Raw genomic sequence first — 16,627 nt, 5'->3', positions numbered from 1 at the left:
TGTGAGTCTCCATTAGAGTGCAGAGTTCTAGATTTTCAACACTTCATAGCCAGCCCTCCATCCCTGCCCTGAGATGGAGGCACACACCGGAATATACACTACCAACAACAATTCTAAGTACTTCCAAAGCTGGGCGGTGGTGGCGCATGCCTTTGATCCCAGCACTTGGGAGGCAGAGGCAGGCGGATCTCTGAGTTCGAGGCCAGAGTGAGTTCCAGGACAGCCAGAGCTACACAGAGAAACCCCATCTCAAAAAAAAAAAAAAAACAAAAAAACAAAACAACAACAAAAAAAAGTACTTCCAAGCCTTTGCTCCTATCTCAGTGTCAGATTAGACTTAGGGTCTGGCTTTTCAACACCAATCTTCTCCAATAATACTATTTATTGTTGGATAAAACCTGTCTTCAACGCAATCATTTCAAAACAAAACCTGCAGAACAATAAGCATGTGAATTTAATTGTAATGAAAACTAGCAAATATAAAAAATGTAAAAATTATATATGCCCTAACCCCATGGATACCAGAAAAAGAATCAGAGATAAGAGAAAGGAGCTGATCAGCTCCATCTTGTCCGGCTACCCTGTTTCTTCATCAGCTACCTGCAACTATCCGCTGCGAACAGAGCACTTCAGAACCACAGACTACACAAGTGCCCAGAGAAGTGACTTCCGGAGCTAAAGGGAGCTGGGCTACTGCAGGGGCTTGGCTTTCCTGAGTATACCCTTTCCTCTGCTCTTTCAGTGTCTAGACAGCCCAAGATAGCAGCACTCAAATATAATCAGTGAATAAATACTAGATATTAATGTCAATTAATTAATAATACTAGATATAAATGTCATTAATAAATACTAGATATAAATGTCTTTATAGAAAGTTTACTTAACAAAATAGTATAGAATTACTATTAAAGTTATTCAACAAGAACCAAATACAAACTAGCTTTGGAATAAAGTTAAAAGTTAATAATTACAGCAACTAACAGCCAGGACAATGGACACTCTTGTGTGTGTCTCCTTCCTGAGATGTGCGTCATCGATTTTTATACAGGGTAAACAGTTAAATACACTAGTTTCCCTGATCTTACTGTTGAAGCCTGAAACCCACATTTTCAATCTTATGCACTACGAGCAACAGTTGTCCTAACTGCTGCATAGATAACTGATCGTGTCCTAACTGCACAGAGGGAACAGAGCACCTTCAGGAACAGAGAAACAAGCATCCCCCTTTGCAATGTTACGGCTCCCTCACACAAGACACTGACCTCCATGATGCCAGCATAGTATGAGAACGGCGTTACCCTCAGGCCCTTCACCATGATGTCGGATAAGTGGTAAGGGTACAGCATGAGATGGTCGCGGCTGTACTTCAGCAGCTCCTCGTAGTATTTGCGCTCATCTTTCTTGACATGCTTAACTGCAAGAATAGGAAAATGTCCACTTTTCTCTGGTTTCTTACTGCTTCACTATAAACATGGCATGAAATACACACCTTTTAACTTTTGAAACAGTATACAAACTAGACAAGAACCAATCATCTGTTGAAACAAAGCAACAATTTTATCTCACAAAAAATGTGAGTCTTCACTGTATAAGTGAAACGTAATTAAGACATTCAAATAGAGAAAAGAATTCTTAGTCAAACAAGAAACAGTATAAAATCAACATATATAAGCTATAAGTCTTATAGCCTTGACCACATCACTTCGTAAGATTGCCAGACCAGACTAGTTTTCAAGGAAAACTTTTTTTTTTTTTGGTTTTTTTTTTTTTTTTTTTTTGAGACAGGGTTTCTCTGTGTAGCCCTGGCTGTCCTAGAACTCACTCTGTAGACCAGGCTGGCCTCGAACTCAGAAATCCACCTGCCTCTGCCTCCCAAGTGCTGGGATTAAAGGCTTGCGCCACCACCACCCAGCCAAGGAAAACTTTGAAAAAGCACTTTCTGATTTTGTTTTTGTTTAATGTGTTATGGACTGAAGCCAGGGCAAGTGTCCACCACTGAGCACAAGAGGACTAGCTGAGACTCACTGGATAGGCTAGACAGCTTTGAACTTGCACTTCTCCCAGGTCAGCCTTCCAAGCAGCTGAAATCACAGGCCCATGACACTAGGCTTCCTTTTATTGTCTGTCCTTCAGGTGGAGGAGGAGGCCACCCTCCCCTATCACTCCTCAGCATAATCACCGTGTTCATTTTAAATGTGCGCACACACATGCAGTAAAGAATAACTTGAGAGACGAGCTTTCCCTCTACCGTGTAGCTCCTAGGGACTGAACTCAGCTCAGTCACAACTGTCTTTACTCACAGAGCATCTAGCTCACAGAGCCTCTACTGACAGGATTCCTTAGGAGATCTAGGATTCACCACTCAGGCTAAGCAAGGTATTCAGGGAGTCACTACGATTTGCTTGTCTCTGCCACCCCAAGGCAAAAGTTAGCCGCCTGCTATGCATTTATCTCCTTAATGTCGGCATGGATTCTGTACTGAGGCACGCACATGGTGAGCACGTTATCACACTGAACTATCTCCCTTGCTACTGGCCACGTTGTGTTTTTTAAATTTAAAAAGCTTTCTGAATTCAATGGAAAATACCTGTATTTTCTATAACTCTTTGAAGTATTAATGCTTAAAAGAAAAATAACATTATCATGACAGAAAATAACCAAATTAGTCTAACAAAAGAAAAAGTATTTTAAACGGAAGGAGGAAAAAAAATACTGCCAAAACTAACTATACCTAAGACTTATTCCAGTTATCCTAAAGTTTTCATTCAAGTTACAGAATTCAGGTAAGTTATGGTGACAAAATAAAACTTAAGTTTGAAAACTTAAGTCTACAATGAAAATAATTTGTGTCCTTTTTCTTCTCTGGCACATTTCCTCACTCAGATAAGATTAAGGCTTTTATAGGAAAAATGGACCTATAAAAAAACTCTAAAAAGTAATTTTCATCACACTTATAAAGAAAAATCCACAATATAAACTATTAGGTGGAATGAAGTAATCTGAAAGTTCTTAAAGTATGTACGTGGAGAAATCTCAGAGCTATATAGAACATACTGAAAACTAAGAGAGATTTATAAAATGAAAAGACAGAGTCACCTCCATCCCCGTAGAAAAACAGCTCCACTTACCTAGGTTATTTCTGTAGCGCAACTGGTTTCGGATACTGTACAAAACAACCTGTTTTTCATATTCTCGCTGTGAGTTTCCAAGACTCTAAAAGAAATTGCACATGGCTATTACAGTTTCCAGATAGTACTTTTTTACCATAAAATTAAAAAAATAAAAAAGACCCCTATTTTACCCTGGCATCTATAATGCCCAGAACTGAATAAGTAACATATTCTAAAGTTTTATTATGCGAACTTTATTACTATGCTATTAAAACAAGAACCCACATGTTTCTTTGCAGTTTGCCTTTCTACAATGATTTACTTACATTTTTACACAGTATAAATATTTACACAAAATATTTATATAAAATAAAAACCCAATATAAAAATGTAACTTTACTTGTTAACAATATTGGTAATAAAAATTTCCTTCCAGAATATCCCAAATTTAAGTGAAATGGATAGATGGATGTATAGAAGGACGGGTAGGTGGACGAGTTGGGTGGATGAGTGGGTGGATGATAGGTGGCTTCTCACGCCCACCCTTATGTTAATTTAAGAATACAACTAAGGAAGGACAGATTGGCAAACACAAACATTCTGGACTGAGCTGTGATTATCAGAGATTAACATTTCTGCAGATGGACATTTCAGATGTGCTAAGGTTGCTGCTGTAAAATGCCATTCCCTCACTGCTGCTTTGGAAACATGTGGCCAATGTTGCCATTGTCGCATCCAGCCCTGCACTGGCTCTGTGGAGCATTTGCAGCATTGGTGCCAGGACCCTCAGGATACCGAAACCCAGACATGCTCCAGTCTCTTACAGAAAATAGCATCACAGGCAGGGCAGTGGTGGCGCACGCCTTTAATCCCAGCACTTGGGAGGCAGAGGCAGGCGGTTTTCTGAGTTCAAGGCCAGCCTGGCCTACAGAGTGAGTTCCAGGACAGCCAGGGCTATACAGAGAAACCCTGTCTCAGGAAAAAAACAAAAAACAAAAAACAAAAATAAAAAAGAAAGAAAGAAAGAAAGAAAGAAAGAAAAGAAAAGAAAAGAAAAGAAAAGAGCATCACATGTGCATATAATCTGCTCACACCCTATATTTTCCTGCATATTTTTAAATTGTCTTGAGACTACTTCTAATAGCTACTAACACATTGTTAGACTATATTATCTATGGAATAAAGCTAGAAATAAGTCTGTATACATTCAGGATAAACCCTTTTTTTGGCAATATTTTCAGTCAGTGGTCCCATAGACAGATATACAGACTTGTATATAATAAAATTCTTTCTAGCTGTACACATAGTATTTTAAGTTCAAAGCTGGAACTATAAAAACAGAATAAATATGCTTGATCATAGTCAACATAACATTCATGTGTGACCATAAAGTTGGTATAATATCAAAATGTTCTCTTGCCTCTAATAACTACGTATAGTGTTTTTGTTTTTGTGTTGGTTTTTCTTCTGGCACACTATGAAGTTAAACTAGACATCTTTAATGACAAAATAATTAAAGGATTCAGTTGGTTGTATCTTCTAAAGGTTTTTAAAAGCCAAAGCCATATATGTTTTGCAATCAGATAAATGAAACACCTAACTAAATAACCTGTATGTAATTGGACAGGCTGCAGGAATGGCCACGCTCAGCCAGGATGAGTGTGCATGAGCTATTTCCACCACATCCCAAGTTCTAGAGGAGAGTGCACTGTGGAGGCGCTAACCCAACATCCTCTGTTCTGCAGCAAGGCTCCTGTCAGTACCAATGACCTCTGAGGGCGTCAGAAAGTCAGTGCATCTGTCCAGGTTCCCACAGCTGTGCTGCCAGGGCAGAGTCTCTCTTTCAGGAAACACACATGCACTGTACACAATCATGCCATCTCACTACAATGACAGCAAGTTTCAAACTTGAGGCTTTGACATTCTGGTTCAAAGTAAGTCCTTTAAGTTAGCATTATTTATCGGTGTGTCTCTCACTGAAGAATGTGAACTCTATTACTTCGTGAGCTCTAGGACTAGGTGTGGAGCATGTGATCGGCCCCATCAGTGGATATGCTAGGGCTCACAAACCCTAAAAACACAACGAATGTTTTATTTTTCCCTCAAGAAATATTTGAAATAAAGTATCTGTTCAGCAACTGGTTGACTCTCTACCCTTCTCCAAATCTCCCATCATTTTAAATCACTGTTACCACAACAGACCCAGATAGCAGAACAGGGAAGCCAGTCATTTCACTAGGACACTGTGGGCTGCATGGAAGGCCTGCTGAACGCAGCTGGGCTTCAAAGAGGAACTAGAACAGGGGATGTGGGAATGAGCATAACTTACAGAGCACACATAACCCTGAAAGCAAACTTCCTAACCCCAAGGCGCCTATGAGCCCCAAGGTAGATATCCTAATAGGTACTTGTCTACAAAATAAGTATAAATAGGTAAATAAAAATAACCACATATTAAAAATGGACCCACCATAGAATTTCACTTTAAATTAAAATAGCTATACATTGTGTTAAACAATGAATGCCTGATATCAGTAAACTATAGAAAATTCCTGAAAACAATGGCCTGACCTACATTTTTTTCTCCCTGTGCTAGGTATGGAACCCAAGGCTCTGTACATTGCCAGCCCCATCTACAGCTTTTTAATGTGCCTTCTAGAGTCCAGTGTGACCCAAAGAACAAAACAAGTTTTTTCTCCATCTCATCCAAGCTGGGGGCTGAGGGGGAGGAGCTAGTAGCTTGTAAGTTGTTTATTTTTTTAATCCAAGTCTCCTTCCTCCAGCTTTTCAGAACTGAGAAATGAGTCAGTTTCAAATTGAGGCCACCAAAACTTACTGGAAGTCATATCAACAGACTTAGTGCTTACAATACCAAAAGACATATTCTTCCTACACATGTCAAAAATGAATGCCTAATATTAGGAAATTACAGAAAAATCCTGAAAACATTCTTTCCTTACCATAGGAAATCCCCATTTTTAATACAGTTGTGATTTTTATAGCCTTTTAGGAGTCATCTCAAACCAATGCCTTGTTACCACTGACAAACAGCTACAAAAACCAACCATGTACACAGATGCTTAGGGTGCAAAACCTAACTCAAAATCTGAGCAGAAAAGGCAGCATGGCGGGGTGACAGCTGTGGTGCATGAGGGGTGACAGCGCAGGGGCCACAAGGCTGAGGGCAGCGATTCCGGAACTGGGGGGAGGGGGGCTATAGACAGCAACAGACAGTGAGAGGACTGGACTGCCTCAGTCCACACTACAGGGCAGTATGGAGAGAATGAGAAGGTCCTGTGCTGAAGATAAGAAAGCAGACAGAAGGGTGAGGTCATCTATAGTAGACCTTAACGTCAGGCAACCATAAGGCTGGAGAAAGACTGCAGAAGCAAACGCATCCAAAGGGCACACTTAGCCTAGCCCAGAACTGGGCCTTTCCATGGTTCTACATGCAAAAAACTAATCAGTTTATATTTGAACTTAAGTTTTAACGCTGTCCTATGATTAGATTTAATAATAACAATTAAGTTTGAGGAGGCTTTTGCCAATACTAATAGAATCAATTATTTAAGTTGGCTATAAGCTATTTAAAAGGGAAATAAAGGACTATTTATTCTATTTGTCTTCAAATATGTCTCAGAACACATTTGTCTAAAGAACAAAAACTATCTGCCAAACTCATTCAAACTTGAGAGGAACTTATTCCCAAAGTTTTAGACTTGTTTTCTTCAAGTTTCAAGAACTGAAACTTGACATCCTTGACATCCTAGAGACCTTTGTCCCTGAAACACACCTTGCTACTTATTATCTAGGGTTCTGGTGTCTTCAAAGTATTATTTTGTCATGTGATGCCCACCAGACCCTTAACTCATTTCCTAGAAGTAGGACTCAAAGTAAATCACAAGAATCATAAAACCATTACCACCACCATTCCATACATTCCAAAATTATACCTGCTGCCCATCACCAAGAGAAACCACAAGTCAGCGGAACTCAAAGAGAAACGGCGGGCAGCAAACCTGTGTCTGACATGTGGCACACACACATGTAGCACACACGTCAAGGCCTTCTTAAGAGTTCAAACCACCTGTCCTGGTCTGTCCTTTCTCCAGCTCATTCACTCTGGCTCTGATAAAAGAGACTCTCTGTGGAGACAGGATCTTTGAGTGCTGCAAACTATCTGCATCCAAACCGAGGCATAAAAACTAGCGCGCGTGCTCAGTAAATGCTACTGAGTAAAACTATCACTCATCGTAAGCATTAGATTTAAAAACCAAAAACACAAAAACCTTCCGATCGTGCTCCCGGGGACACATCCTTTATAAATCCAGCCTGTGTAAGGACAAAGTCCGACAACACAAACCACACATACCCTTCCAAATCAGGCCGAACTACCCTGCCAGCCTCAGCAGCTATTCACCCTCACGCATTCTGCCATTTCCAAATGGATCGAAACGCATCTCCGAACTCTGGTGACTGATCACAGCTCGGGAGACTTATTCTTCCCTCTTCCCGAGGGTGGAGGGTCTTGGTTCCTCATCTTAGTAACTTTTATTGGTCTTCCAGGGCCAACTTTAAATGCTTTCAGTTACACATGCAACTCTAAACAGGCATCCCAACCCCCAGATACCCCACAGAGGAGGTTCGTTTGAACTGTCGCTTTGTACTGCCTTCTCCCACCGCTCTAAAGTTTGGGGGCCCGGGGGCTTTATTTTAGATGGCAGGCGATTGGCTTATGGAGTCTGCGGGCCGAGGTACTAGGAGAGTCCGGGGGACACCAGCCTTCTTGGGAGACAGCGCACGCCCAGTTTCCCCGAGCCCTAGACCATCGGCAGGTCAGGCGACAGACAGCGAGGCGGGGCGGAGCCATACCTGTTTCACGTTAGTTGGCAACTTGCTCCAAGGATAATTGTGCCGGATGTGGAACTCAACGTCGATGTTCATGATGCCGGAGCCCAGGCCCGCGGTGGCCGCGGCTCCCACGCCGCCTGCCGCCCGCGAGAACCCCGCCCGTCAGCGGAGCCCGCACGTCTAGGCCGCACGAGTACGGCGCCGCCCCATGGCCAGGCCTCCACAGGTCCGCACGACGCGGGCCACGGGGCACGGTGGCGGCAACTACGAGCCGTGCCTCAGCAGCTCTAAGTTTCTTCCTAGTTTCGGCCTGCCGGAAATGGTTCTGTGTCGACGTCACTTCCGCTCACTGGCCTCCGGCTGAGCGTGGAGCTCCGCCCCCCTGCACGTGGCTGAGCGGCGCGAGGAAGGCGGGACGCACAGACCCTCCGGAGCCCCGCCAGCCGCGCCTGCGCCCTGCGATAACAGAGGCTTTCGGATCTGCACCGCAGAGCGTGCGTGACTCAGTTTCCCGAATGTGTGTCTCCGGTGGCTCTGTATAGACGGCTAAAGGCACAGCGGTCGGATGTCTGAGCAAAAGCGCTGCTAATGGAAGAACCACTCTCGCCACCCTGGCGAACCAGACAGGGACCCGGAGAACGCCTGGGCCCCCACCCATTGGCCCAGAGTTGCTAGCGCGTCATCACTTCCAAGCATTGGCTGTATCCTGGGGATTGAAGAACGTTGGACTCCTTCCAAGATCCAAATTCTTAAAATGTAGGGATTTGAGATGCAAAAATTTTAGCTAGCCTCAATCGCTTTTTAAACGAGGAACTAGGGTGGTATCCCTACAGCTCTCCTGAAGTCTTCGCGAAAGGTTTCTTCCAAAGTGTATCGCTTTCTTCCAGAGTGTATCGAATTTCCTAAGCAAGCTCATTTAACTGCAAGACACGACTTCAGTGTTTGTCTACTTTTCATTTTAAAGCAGTGTTTTTAAGTCATGTTTTGTTATACACTACTGATACGAACTGAAAACATTGAAGACGCATAATCCATACCTTAACAACTGGCAAGTCTGAGGCATACCATTATATCTAATTACTTGAAACTGTTATGGTAGCCAGGCAGTGGTGGCACATGCCTTTAATCCCAGCACTTGGGAGGCAGAGGTAGGCAGATTTCTGAGTTTGAGGCCAGCCTGGTCTACAGAGTGAGTTCCAGGACAGGCAGGGCTACACAGAGAAACCCTGTCTCAAAAAAAAATCCCTATAAATCCTTATTTCAGCTGCTGATAACAGTTAACCTGGCGCCAGGCAGTGATGTTGCATGCCTTTAAATTAAACCCAGCACTTGGGAGGCAGAGGCAGGAGAGTTTCTGAGTTCAAGGCCAGCCTGGTCTGCACAGAGACAGGCTACACAGAGAAACCCTGTCTCAAAAAAAAAAAAAAAAAAAAAAACTATTATGGTACACATTGCTCTTACATAGATGTATTTTGATCTGGTTATCAGATTGCAGTAGCTTCTGTTGAGATTCTGTTGAGAATCCTGTTGAGACCCTCCTCAACATAGCTAAAATGTACTGAACTCCAATAATGCAACAGTATTCAAAAGTATGACCTGCCAACTCTGTATCAGTCCCTTGCCTGCAGTAGAGCGTTATCTTTTAACATTCAGTGAGACATGCACAGCTTCTAGGCCTATCAGAAGAGGAAAGTGAGCAGCCCACTCTTTTGTATGATAACCCACTATTTTTTACTATTTATTATTTTATGTATGAAAGTTTTGTCTGTATGTATGTGTGTGTGCACCACCTGTGTGCCTGCGGCCAGAAGAGGGCTTCAGATATCAGGTGTCCAGAAGTTGGGTTTCAGACAGCTGTTAGCCTCCCCCTGAGTGCTAAACCCTCTGCAAAAGCAGCAAGTAATTTTAGCTGCTAAGCCAACTGCCCAAGCCCAGCCCAAGGGCTATTAGAACTATCCTTTGAGTTTCTCAGGGACAACCTTCATAGAAATATTCTGTCTTCTACTCCATTTTGGGAAAGTTCACTTAGAGTTAGTGACATAAATCCCCCCTCTACATTTTTCATAATTCTGCATGTGGAATAAACAGCACTTTTCAAAATCTTTATCTAGTATAATGTAAATAATGAGAAAATTAAAGACATCTTCATTTTTAAATCCCTATAAATCCTTGTTTCAGCTGCTGATAACAGTTAACCTGGCACCAGACAGTGGTGGCACACGCCTTTAATCTCAGTACTTGGGAGGCAGAGGCAAGCGAATTTCTGAGTTCGAGGCCATCCTGGTCTACAGAGTGAGTTCCAGGACAGCCAGGACTACACAGAGAAACCCTGTCTCGAAAAAACAAAAAAACAAACAACAAAAACAAAATACAAAAACAACAACAACAAAAAAAAAACAGTTAACTTGGCATGAACCCATTCCTTTTTGTTTTTCAAATAATCTAATTTGAACTCAACAGAAGCTAGTAATGGCGAATGGATGGCTGCTAAATCAGAAAAGTACAGACCTTTGAAAAATCTCACCATGGTGACTTATAAAGGTTCTCAGTATATAGCCCCCAAAAGCAGACATTTGAAGGGGGAAATAGCATCAGGTCAAAGCTTTGTGGACAGGAAGAAGACATATAGCAATCCCTTCAGAGTGGGAGTCGGTATCAGATCAATTTATAAAAATACAAGATGCTCCTGGAAGGATTGAGCTGCCTCCACTTCCTCAAGGTGTCGAGGAAGCAAAGCAATTCTGGTCATTCGCCGTCTAACCCACGAGGTCCAGGGCCCGCTGTGTGGAGACTCCAGGGACAAGACAGCTCCCAGCTCCCTGGGCCAATGGCTACCAAGTGGATTCCCTGGGCAGCACTGCTGACCTCTTGGGCCTTTTTGGAAGACAATTAATCCCATTTTTTTTTTTAAAATTCCTGACTCCAGTCTCTGCCTTTCAAATTCTAGAGAGATCAGAAACTAGAGTGTTGTGGCAGGACCCATCCCACAAGCAACTTCCAAAGACACCTGGGTAACAGACATGCAAATGACATGTGAGGCCTTCTCAGCCAATATACTAGATCAGATTGAAGAAAGTTCCTCAACTGCCTTGAGCAACCTGAGTCTGTTTAAAATGTACTGATGACCTCATGTAGCTCAGGCTGGCCTTAAACTCACTATGTAGCTGAGGAAACCGCTGAACCTCAGATCCTCCTGACTTTATCTCCCCGGTATTAGGATTACAGCAAGTGACACTGTCCCTGGCCTGGCTAATTTCTCTGCCACCTTCCCCATACCTTGGAGCCGGAGGCTCTGTGTCCCTTACGAATTGCCTTAGTTTAAGTTCTTCATTGCAAGGAATCACTGGCTAGCATTGGTATCTGTGCAATGTCTGTCTCTCTTAGTGGGAAGGACTTTGTTTCATTCCGAAGTCTCTCTTCAGTACCTTGAGTTAGGCTTCGTGCATAAGTGCTCAGTATTACATGCATTGAATGAATGAAGCAATGTCACAGCTGAACCTTGCTTGACATCTTGTTCAGAATTATACCACATCTCCAGCCCTCTGCCACCCAACACGCTGCATTATCTTTCCCCATAGACAGGCATGGGAACATATTGCCATCCAACTTGGTTAGTAAGTGAATTCATTGTTTTAAATCATTCTATTTGTTAGATGAGAAGCTCCCAAAGGCAGGGGCTTTAGTCTGCTTGCCGTTCAAGCTTACATTAGCTCAGGTACTCGATAAACACTGGGCGCTGGAAGCGCCGAGCAGAATTCTCATGAAAATCCTGAGGATTCTCCTGAAACTTTGGAAAGCCCTCAGCATGGAGCTGGACAAAGGCTACCTTTCTAGGACACATGGACCAGAGCCCCTGCCCATTTCCTACTACTCTCTGCTATGGTGGTTACTCACGGTGGAAATCATCAGCCCCCTGTGCTGAAGTGGAGAAATGCTTCAACCTCTGTCTTTATCAAAAGAGCAGAAAATGTCATCTAGACAGATCACCCCAGCCAGCCATCCTCCCCTGTATACCGTCTTCAGAAATAGTAACACAGAACTCCTTTTATTTGTCTTACCGTTTACTTCCTTAGGGGTTTGGAGTATAAAATGTTCCTCTCTATTTCTCTACCTGAAAATTTTTGAATACTGGCACTGAATGGAATTCTATTTTTAAAATATTTACTGCCGGGTGGCGGCGGCAGCGGCGGAAGTGGCAGCAGCAGCAGCAGCAGCGGAATTCTGTAGTAGAATTCACTACAGAGTGAATTCCAGGACAGCCAGGGCTACACAGAGAAACCCTGTCTCGGAGAAAAAAAAACAAAAAAAAAAAATTTTTTTTTTTTTTTTTTTTTACTTATTGTGAGTACATTGTTGCTATTTTCAGACACACCAGAAGAGGGCATCAGATCCCATTGTAGATGACTGTGAGCCACCACGTCGTTGCTGGGAATTGAACTAGGACCTCTGGAAGAACAGCCAGTGCTTTTAACCACTGAGCCACCTCTCCAGCCCCCTGAATGGAATTCTATTGTGAGTACACTGTTGCTGTATTTAGACACTCCAGAAGAGGGAGTCAGATCTCACTACAGATGCTTGTGAGTCATCATGTGGTTGCTGGGATTTGAACTCAGGACCTCTGGAAGAGCAGTCAGTGCTCTTAACCGCTGAGCCATCTCTCCAGCCCCTGAATGGAATTCTAAAGAAACCAACATTGGAGAGGGCAGAAAGAGCAGAGTAACATGGGGCATTCCTTTTGCATTATGGGGTTTCTGTGAATAGTGGGCCCATTGAGATTTACATTTGTAATTCCAGGCTGAGGCAGAGGATTGCTGAAAATTCTAGGCCAGTTTGAGCTGCATAATGGCTTCAAGGTGGGAATGAGCTGCTAACAAGGAGACCCTGTCTCAAAAAGAAACAGCAGTGCAGTGTCTGGCCTGTTTCCTTTGCAAAGAGTGGCAAGGAGGTGAAGAGATACAGCTTATTTTACAGAGAAGCCGACAGGCGCTCTGCCATACGGCCTTCTAAAACCTCCAATGCTCCATACTGTGTATCAATATGGAATACTCTATGTCTATCATCTGGAGTCAGTTTGTGTTCCAAACAGTCACCATATCTGATGTGGAAAGGAAGATTCAAGTGTCAAACCAAAAAGCCTCCACCCCAAAGCTAGGCAATTGTCGTACTGAAGGTGGCCACCAGGGGCTGATCTCATACAACATTTCTACATTCGAAACCTCTGGTGTCTTACTTCTGCCTATCACCTGTTATCTAACTCAGTCCAGTGGGCCTGGCAGTCTTTGAAACTCCTAATTCATCTTCATTAGTTAATAACACGAAATACTGTTGATTGTGCTTTCCAAGGCGTGTCACTTGGGCTCACTGGGCAGTGATCCAGATGAAGTCAGTCCTGTCTCAAGCCCCCCCCCCCCCCCGCCCCCTTCACACCTTTAAGTAGCTCCTGGTGACAGGACCACAAGACAAGCCAGGCAGCTATGAAGCTCAGGCTATATTTAGTTGAGAATATTTTCACAGCGTCTATGATAAAGAGCAAAGACTGAAAATGGATCATTGTTCTGACGTGTTTGCTTGTTTGTTTTAATCTTCTTTGGGTTCTGTGTTCCAGGGTTGGTTTTTTGAACTTGTAGCAATCCTCCTGCGTCAAAGTTCCTCTAATCTGTCCCCATTCCTCCAGCAAATTAGCTAATTTTAAAATGTAGATAATGTTAAGGGAGGGAAACAGAATTTTAAAGTGTTGATAGTATTTTTAAGCAGAGACACAGTCCTGGTAGAAGCACTTGAGAAGTTTGTTTTATTTTGCTTTGCTTTTAAATACCAGGGTTCAGATCTCACACCAGATCAATCAGACTTCAAACCAGAGGGAATATGTCAGGATCCCTGGGGTTGGGAACCAGGTGCTGCCTGTTTATAAAGCATCTCCAGGAATTCTGATGTGTAGGAAGGGTTGACAACTACTCACAAAGCCTCAGGTACTCAATAAGAATTTGTTCCATAAATTTCTAAAATGAGTGTGGACAAAGATTAATATCCAATTCTAATTCGCTAAGCCAATCATTCTGCTGATCAGATACAACAATCAAATTTACCATATAATATATAGTAATCGAAAATATTATGCTTAGGCAAACATAATACTTCAGTCGCATGTGCAAAATGATCAACCCAGTCTGGGTCTCCTAGTCTAAGAAATGAATAGCTTCAACTCCCTCTAAACGCAAAGGAAATCCTTTTCCTGTCCTTTGACAGAAATCAGGACATTCATAAATTTAAAATAAAAAAAGCATACACTCTGAGCCAATGTGGAGACTACCTGAGTTTGTGTTTTACTTATGCATTGGTCTGCTGTGGTCCTTCTAGCCTATTAAGATACTCAGCCACGGCCTAGGACTCCGCTGGAATAGTTTTTATTGTTTTTTTCCTTCTGCATTATGTCATTGCCTGTTTACATGATTAGCAACAAGGAGTGCTGCACCACTGAACAAGAAATACCGGGTTGTCCGCTAGTGCAGACTGTGGTCAGAGATCAAGGTGTGGAAGAGCAGGATGGTCCTGTAACCTCTCTAGATGAGATCTGAGTGACAGATAGGGAGCGTTATTGGCTATGGCTACCGCTGATTCTGGGGAAATGCCAGTAGCTGCGTCTGGCTGTGGAAATATTTGCTCTTCAGGTCACAGAAATGTGAATTGTCTTTCCTGTAGGTTTAACGAATGACTACGTCTTTTAAGAAACCTTAAAACCACAGAGCAAACTAATTTTTATTCTTTTCTTTTTCTTCATTTTTTAATATGGAAAGTCTTTTGAACTATATACCAGCAAAAAAAAATGTGCTCAGGGAGACAAAAATCAGTTAAAATTAATTTTAAACCCCAGAAATACCTGTAGTTCTTTTGAGAAAATACAAATTATTATAAAGAAATCCAAGTTTCAACATTGGAATATGAAATAGCTTTTGAATCTCAGCCAATCAATCATGTTGAAAGCTGAGCTTGGCTAACAGGATGCTTTCAGAATTCTCTTAGCTCCCATGCCAGATCTTAACAGAAAGCAGGGGAGACCATAAAGCCTTCATGGCACCCCAAAACAACCCAGCAGAAGTCACTACCCCAGAGAGATGACAACATGTTAACATAGAGAGACCAAATCCAGTCTCTCAGTTAGTGGAGTTAAGTCACATGCACATGCACGTGTGCACACACACTCAACACACATACTAACACATGCACACACTTATATGCATATGCACACATACACACACTAGTGCATGCATGTGCACACACTTATATACATGCACACGCACACACTCATGTACACTCATTCCTACTACTCTGTGGGGTAAGGACACAAAGAAAATTATGTCAGCCCCAGAAGAAGCAACAGCAGATTTATCTTCTTGTGTATGGAAATAGTCATGTGTGGCTATCATCATCAAATGATGATTAAACCCAAATGATGGGCTAGTTTAATCTGAACTAAGACCTGTTTCCTGCACAGGAGATAAGAGGGGAGACTGAACTGAAGTGATAGCCCTTCACTATCTGTGCTCTGGGATATCAGTATGACAAGACAAGACCTCGGGGACATCCAGGCATGTCAAGGTTGAACAAGGAAGGTTTCCATGGACACACAGAAGGAGTCACGACTCAGAGGACCCCAAGAGTGACTTCTATGTGACAGGACTCTGAATTTCTAAATCTAAAGCATGTGTGTGGCTTCTTCAGGCACACAAGTCCAACCCATCCTGAGAAGAGGCTATTTCAAAAACTCCATTGGTGAGATTAATGTGAAACCCATGATTAATTTCCAAGTGTCAAAGAAGCACATTGATTATATTTAGGGATAAAGGGAAATATCTCATTCTATAAATAGGGGAAAGAAAACACAGAGCTCTAGATCAGTCTTCTATGCTAACCCCAAGCTTCACAGGCCAGCAATAGAAAGAATATTAAAAACTGATTCTTCTTTGCTGGCAAATACTGACTCCTGAGTCTAGAAATGAAAATCAGCTAAGAACTATCAATGTAATGAACAGATATAGTTTTTCCAGCAAATGCGGACCAAATGGCTTGAATGTGCCAAGCACTATGTTAAGCGTTTAGGTAGGGCATGGAGCAAGCAGAATGGAGAATCTAGGTACATGATTTAGTAGGGTACATAATGTAGGCCTGGGTGCAAGATGCTAGAGCAGGGAAATAAACCTCACTAAGGACTCCTGGGAGAAGATGCTTTTTCTGGACATTAATGCTGGAATAGATCAGAACCATGTATGAAAGGAGTTTTTTGCTGCCAGGAATTTATCATGAATAGTACATGGAAAAAATTGAAAAATAGCCACATGTGGTGGTACATGCCTATAACCACACAACCTAAGAGGCTGCTCCAGAAGAATTATGGGTTTGAACGAGCTTGGGCTACATAATGAGATGCTGCCTCAGGATAACAAGAGAGATTGCTACTGCTGACTCGATCCGGTGTTTTTAGACCAGAAGCCCAACTGAGAGATAATTTGTGTTTTATTTTTCACAAACCTCCCATAGCTGAGGCTAGCTTTGAACAGTTGATCCTCCTGCCTCTACGACTCAAATTCAGGAATAATAAACGTACAACTAAGACTGGCTTTTCCCTTTAGCAATTCAACTGTATGTATACACACACACACACACACACA

The 16,627-nt window shown here is 42.6% G+C and overlaps 2 protein-coding genes across 2 annotated transcripts in view; one reads left to right on the top strand and one right to left on the bottom strand.

The window, feature by feature from the left end:
* The window catches only part of Fam91a1 (family with sequence similarity 91 member A1), a 37,866-nt gene extending 29,588 nt beyond the window's left edge, over positions 1-8,278 (bottom strand). The window contains exons 1-3 of the mRNA XM_052160415.1: positions 7,983-8,278; positions 3,129-3,213; positions 1,263-1,414 (exon numbers count right to left, since the gene is read on the bottom strand). Coding sequence (XP_052016375.1) covers positions 1,263-1,414; positions 3,129-3,213; positions 7,983-8,054 — 309 coding nt within the window. The 5' untranslated portion in view covers positions 8,055-8,278. The remainder of the gene's footprint in view (positions 1-1,262; positions 1,415-3,128; positions 3,214-7,982) is intronic.
* The window catches only part of Anxa13 (annexin A13), a 78,943-nt gene continuing 70,371 nt past the window's right edge, over positions 8,056-16,627 (top strand). Inside the window, exons 1-2 of the mRNA XM_052161554.1 lie at positions 8,056-8,122; positions 8,265-8,455. Coding sequence (XP_052017514.1) covers positions 8,056-8,122; positions 8,265-8,455 — 258 coding nt within the window. The remainder of the gene's footprint in view (positions 8,123-8,264; positions 8,456-16,627) is intronic.

This window comes from Apodemus sylvaticus, chromosome 17 (genome assembly GCF_947179515.1).
Source record: "Apodemus sylvaticus chromosome 17, mApoSyl1.1, whole genome shotgun sequence".
Classification (NCBI taxonomy): domain Eukaryota; kingdom Metazoa; phylum Chordata; class Mammalia; order Rodentia; family Muridae; genus Apodemus; species Apodemus sylvaticus.
This window is presented reverse-complemented; position numbering and strand designations above follow the sequence as displayed.